A 6,634-nucleotide genomic window follows, 5' to 3' on the forward strand; every position below is an offset into this window, starting at 1 on the left:
AAAGAAAAAATTGTAGTTTAAATAATCAATTATAAAGTTCAATTTAAAAAGTTGAATCAATTATCTTTTAAAGCAAAAAAATTGTTTTCGATTTTATGTAAATTTTACACCAATCTGACCTTTTAATTATTAATATTAATAATAATTAATATTAATTTAATAAATATTATTGCATTTTAATAAATAATATTGCTAGTTGCGTAGCAAAAAGGATTAACTTTTCTCTCTTTATATTCTCGGCCATCTTTCATCTTCTTTTTTTCGAGTTCTTTTTCTTCTCCTATACCTACATTTCTTTATATCTATTTTTTTTTGTTTCTATAGTGTAGCCATCCTTGCGGACGCAAAGGTCGGCAGATCCGCAGGCTTTATTGCCACGATGCAATCGGCAAGAAAGTAGCGCGGTTCCATTGTCCAGCTGAATACAAACCACTACGAAAGCACAAGTGCAACCAAAGAAAATGCGGTCCGGTCACCTGTCTCGAAATCCAGAAAAGACTCAAAGCTACCACGGATGGCGAATATCCGTTGTTAATCGGTGGTAGAAATATGACTATTTATTGTCACGGAATGTCGAGCGCCGAGCCGCGGGAATATCTGACTTTGCCAGCTGGCGATAGCGAGAACTATGCGGAAATTTACGATAAAAGGCAAGCTATCGTTTTACTTTCGATGTATAGCATTATTTTTTCAACAATTCAATAATTTCGTGTGGTATCCTGTAATGATTTGATTTTGATGTATCAGATTGAGGAATCCACACACGTGTCCGTTCAATGGTCAAAGAAATGATAGTTGCAACTGTGTGTCCGAATTGGGAACAGTGTCTGGCAGAACGATGTTCAAGAGGGTACGCATAGATCCGGCAACACTTTTTATTATAGGTAAGCACAATGTTTATACGTACTTTGAATTTAATTTTTAATTAAAGCTTGGAAGTTACGTTTACAGAGACGGTTGTATTTCGCGGAGGGGGGAGGGGGAGTAGAGGAAATATATATTTAATTTTTAATTATATATTTTTATATACATTCCATGCAATTCTGTACACTTAATACACTGACAATGTTTCATGTTTAGCAAACGATTACACGTTTTCGTGGACGAAAGGAATGCAACGCGTAGAGTATGGCAAAGCCGGTGATTGCTACAGCCTCGTCGAATGTCCACAAGGACGTTTCAGTATTGATTTGAGAGGAACTGCCTTGGGACTATCGTCAGAAATTACTTGGGTTAAGGAAACTTCGACCTCTTCTCTCGCAATCAATAGAATTGTAAGTAATCAATAATTAATTAAAAAGTGAAAGCGGTTATTGATCTATTCAAGATTACAAATTATATATATATTTATATTGCAAATTTAACAAATTTCTCATTTGTTTTATATTGCTTTGTTTATTATTTTATATTTATATCTCACACCCACATATAATATATGAAATTAAAGACAAAATCAATAAATTTCGAAAAGTAATTATTAATCAACGCAATCACTTGGCTTGTACTTTTTTATTCGGCAGGAGATTTACCAATCTTTTTCTTAGAAGATTCCAAATTTCTTTTAGACAATAGAAAAGTGACAAATTTTAAGATGCAAAAGATTTTGTTTCTGCTTCTATGTTAATTTTTAAAAATACATTCTAACACATATTTTTATGTTACTTATGATTAGAATAATCAACGAATCGTCGGTAAATGTGGCGGGTATTGCGGCTTCTGCAAGCCGAGGACGGGCCTAAAGCTGGACGTATTACCTCCCTAGTCACAGCCATCAACTTTTGGTACTTCATCTATCTGTCCTATGATCCCGCGACTACGAGCCGCAGTATCATAACCACCGATTTGCTTTAAATTCGATTAGTTTTTTAGTAGCTGCCGGAAAGAAGTATATATACATTTTTTTTCAATATATGTATATATTGAAAAAAATATAGCGATATCGAAACTAATGGACTCCAGCGATCGATATAGCGGAATGCACATGACACGATGTACAATCTATCACTGCCGTCAGACATGTGCGATTATTATACAGATAAAAATAACGAGTTACGAGATTATGTGTTTGTAGGAAACGTGTCTCTATGCAAAACTGGAAAGTTTGCAACTAGAAAAAAAAGTTAGCAATTTTTATTAGTCTAAAATAAATATTAATATAATTGGAGGTATTTCCTCGTCACAAATCGATTTCCAGTAAATGTAATAATATCAAATTATGTAGTAATCGTTCCATGCATTTTATATACAAACTTAAAGTAATCGATAATGGCATCTATTTTATGAATTCACCTCATGATTAATATTATGCTCTCTCGATGATCTTATGATCCTACAGTTTGCTCTTATCGTGATGCACTGCCGTTTTCTACAATGCTCCATCAATTAAAAAAAAAGAGATGTTAAGGACAATTGATACTTTATTTTTACTTTAATGGTAAAGTATCTATACGTATAGAATATATAAGTGTAACCGAGATGAATATCTTGATTAACATCTTGATACTAGTACAATTAATAATATTTGTAGCTTCCAGATAAAAAGAAAAGAATATACTCGAATTTATGGTTTTTACACAAGTTGAATATTTTGTACGACATTTTTTACTTGCAGTGAACTGTAGAAACAAACTTAAAATTTCTTAAACAAGCTCTGTAGGATATAATTTTGCCTTTTTATTTACATCGCGCGCGCATACGAAAATATTGTCCATTTTATTTCGAGGATATCGCAGTAACATTCGTAGCGTAAATTATGAACGCGTAAAATGAATAAATCTACTAGTAAGATTCATAGCGTACGCGTGTAAAAGTACTTTGAAAATGTACACACTGTGTTTATTAATAACTAACACACGACATAATTTCATCTCATTGCTGAAAAAAGGAATATCATGTAGGATGCTACGGGAAGTTTCACAAACTATTTCTACTTATAATTAGGATGCATCAATGCGCTATTTCATCCTTAATGAAGATTATCTCACAACTCATTTCTTGTGACTTAGCAAACATATTTCTTGACAATGCATTTAAAGGAATTTACTGAAATTCAATCCTTGGTGAAAATTTTTCTTGGAATTTTTCATATAATTTTTCAGACTTTTTCAATTTCTTAAATAATTTTATAATACATTTTAGAAAATTTTTCACATATTATGTTATATAAATTGGAACACTTTTCAGAAGACTATCTACACTCTCTCTCTCTCTTTTCTAGAATTCTTTATACATATGAATTCTGAAATATTTGAAGATTTCTTATTCTATAATTTTTGATAAAATCTTCTTATAAAATCTGAAAAAGTTTAAGGTAGTTTTTTAGAAATTATAGAATAAGAAAAAACTTAAAACATTATAAAAATTCACATATATGAAAAATTCTAAGATACTCAGTATTTCTGAAAAGTGTTCTAATTCATATAAAAATTTTGAAAAAAAAATTTGTACGAATTAGAATTGATTTTCGTCAGAGACGACTCTTTTTACGAGAAAAAATATTGACACTTGTCAAAGCTTTAAATTGATCAAAATGCATGAAGTTTGTGAAACTTATGACATTCCGCATTTATCCGCAATCTCGATGAAGATTAAGCGCAAAATTCGTTTTCTATCTACTTATTATGTACAATCGTATATCGTATTATGTTACTGAAGCAGATCCGCGAAATTTGTACAAAAACTAATAATATTTATACTATAAAATAGTAGAGTAAATAAAGTCTAAGGAAACTTTATTGTATTTTACCGCACCGCGCCACTTAGGAACGATGTCGTGAACGGTGCCGATTAGTCTTTTTACATTAAACAACCAACGAGATTGGTCAGTACAATAAAACGACTTTCTCTAACGATTGCGACACTCGCATCATTAGATGTGAATGTTTAAGTGCCCAGTTTGCTGGACGCTTTACAACTCAGACGCCTGTTAGCTATATATAAATACACGTATTTCGACAGACTGCCATAGTTAATATTATTATATGGTATATGTATACGTAATTGTAAGTATATAACCTGCCAATCTTGGCCACGTTGTAGCATAATATAAGATTTGATAGAGATAGCGCGGTCTATCTCCTACGCGCGAGGATGCACGCATTTTTTTTAAGATAAGCATTTCCGAAGTGCCGAATTAACGACGTTACAGTCTCGATAATGTAAAAATTCGATGTGTAAAGGAACGCGATGTTTACTTAATTGTTGTATTAACTTTAGCAAAGCTAGTAGCGAGCGGTATTGCCACCGATTAGCAAATCGACTGCGATATGTTCTACAGATTGCACTGCATATTTTGTCAAGGCACTGTTGTCAAGGCGGAGGCATTATCATAGTGACGTTATCTCGCTTATGCCCTAAATATGTTCCGAATGTGCCAAATTTTATATGAGGCACATACTGAGCATACTGACACCTGCTATAGAGTAATACAACTCACAGCACCCTCAACTCGACTTTGCAGACAATACCTATAATCTATACTTGCTGCAGGAACAACTTATGAGCGTGAAAGGCATGCTGTACCGCAAACTTACATATCTAGTATCATAGGCAGCTAATTGGTCGGTTAGTGCTCGATAATTAAACTCACGTGTGAGAATCCATTGTTTTACATTTCCAACGCCGACAACGTATCACGTATATATAATGTACATTAAATGTCATAAGTGTTCTGATTGACGTCAATTAAATGGGCGTCTTCGCGAATGCAACTCATCTCCACTATTGTGATATACATAAGATACATCATTTTTATTACAAATTTTATGATTGATTTGCTGTCACTTTAATTTTTAACTTGAAATACGTACAATTGTTGAATAATTAATAAAGATCAGATATTTATAGCGAATTAAACTTCTCACACGAGAGAAAATAGATGATAAAGTCATAATATTTTAGTTACATTTGAATGCAATGGGCTTTATCTTAATTGATGTTTTTTTTTTTAATTTAATCGCATATAAATATATACAATTAAAAATTGAAAAGAAATAATCGGCATTATTTGGTATCTCAACAATTTCATTGAATGAGCTTGAATTAGTTTGAAGAACTATTGGACAAATATATGACGCTTCTGTATATCATGATAGTTTGTATTAAAGCAATAAAAAAATATCGGATATAATAAGATTAATATATTATAATTATTGACATCCGCCTTTTATATGTTTTTTATTTTAATCTATAGATGTAGATCGACATAATAGAATCGTTTTATAAGGCATAATTTCAAAGACTTCTTTCAATGTAAAAGTTATTTTAATGTCAGTTGGGACAAACCTGGTACAATTAAAATTCGTCTACATATAAATATCTGGAAATGACTCATTATATTTAAATTATTTCTGATGTATAATATCAAGAAATAATCCAGAAAGTACTCCCTTAGTGAATTATATAGACGTTTGTATGACATATAACGTTTATAGTGTTATACGTATGCATACTATTTTGCTAGCCTTTCAGTAATTATAAATTTTTACTGCCAATCCCTCAAGTATTTCTTTACATACATGGCAATTGTACATTCTATATAAATTTTAAATAAACTATTAAATATATTTTTGTTTATATACTTTATAATGCAAAGGTAGTTCCAGCAAAGTTAGTTCTTGAGAAAGTCAGTATATAATACCGAATTTTTGCAATATGTGACGTGTGATCGTAAAGATTTTATGTGAACCAGTGTATATGTCCGAATAAAATAAGAAATATCTCGTAAACCATTAATTTTTTTTCATTCTTGTAGTAAAAAATGTATCTTTCTGTGTACCTCCTAAAATATTTTGCATGTAGTTTCACAATCTCGAAATAGTTCTAAAATTTATCTGTGAGTTTGATAAAGGAATTTTACGAACTTACATAAAAACGAAACGTGATAGATAACTATATGATTATAAAGAAATTATAAAATCATGATACAAAAATATAGAATTGCGGAAACAAAATCACGAAAAGCAAATGGAACGTCATTTGTAATCATTGATTATTTTTTAACATGACAGACTGCCTCGATAGTCTCATGGCTCAGGACGCTCGTACGGAATACAAGAGATCTGGGTTCGAGCTCCGCTTCGTTTTCCTCAAAGTGATCCTAAAGTTAGTTTTTACCAACTAAATGTAATAATCTTTGTGTAACAATTATAATACTTTTTTCAGAGGTACCAAAGGATTTAGGAGTTATGTCACTATATCGTGATTTATTGCCAATGCCAACGTTTTCTTGCTGTTCGCTTTATCAGGGTGAGAAACGCATTGATACTGAGCTGCTTCTCCGAAGGGCTTGCTTTATAAAAACTCTGTTAAGAGGGAAGTTTAGGGAGGAAGAGGAGAAAGAACGGCTATTTAACCCAAAATGGAACAAATGCAACTGAAATCAGTTAAACAATGACAAAATAAACAATAATATACAAGCTTAAAATAGATGACCAATTTTATTAATATAAAGTTATTCACATATACTATTCGAAACGTTTCGACTCATACACTAGCCTTGTTCAGTCTTTACAAACATTAAATTATAAAAAACAAAATAAATTTAAAACTATCGCTGTCAGTTAAAGAAGATACCATGATGTAGAAAGCATGGTGCAATGAAATCAGTTAAATTAATTTTTCTAAATGAGAAAAA

The 6,634-nt window shown here is 31.4% G+C and overlaps 1 protein-coding gene across 3 annotated transcripts in view; it reads left to right on the forward strand.

Annotated features, from left to right (window-relative positions):
- LOC108727114 (ADAM metallopeptidase with thrombospondin type 1 motif A) overlaps nt 1-2,118 on the forward strand; it is a 47,410-nt gene extending 45,292 nt beyond the window's left edge. For all 3 annotated transcript variants that reach the window (XM_018455052.1, XM_018455051.1, XM_018455053.1), the window contains 4 exons: nt 325-650; nt 748-884; nt 1,081-1,274; nt 1,673-2,118. In XM_018455052.1, the coding sequence (XP_018310554.1) occupies nt 325-650; nt 748-884; nt 1,081-1,274; nt 1,673-1,762 (747 nt within the window). In that variant the 3' untranslated portion in view covers nt 1,763-2,118. The remainder of the gene's footprint in view (nt 1-324; nt 651-747; nt 885-1,080; nt 1,275-1,672) is intronic.
- Nucleotides 2,119-6,634: the final 4,516 nt, after the last annotated feature.

Source organism: Mycetomoellerius zeteki, unplaced genomic scaffold, assembly GCF_001594055.1.
Source record: "Mycetomoellerius zeteki isolate Tzet28-1 unplaced genomic scaffold, Tzet1.0 scaffold47, whole genome shotgun sequence".
In the NCBI taxonomy this organism is placed as follows: Eukaryota; Metazoa; Arthropoda; class Insecta; order Hymenoptera; family Formicidae; genus Mycetomoellerius; species Mycetomoellerius zeteki.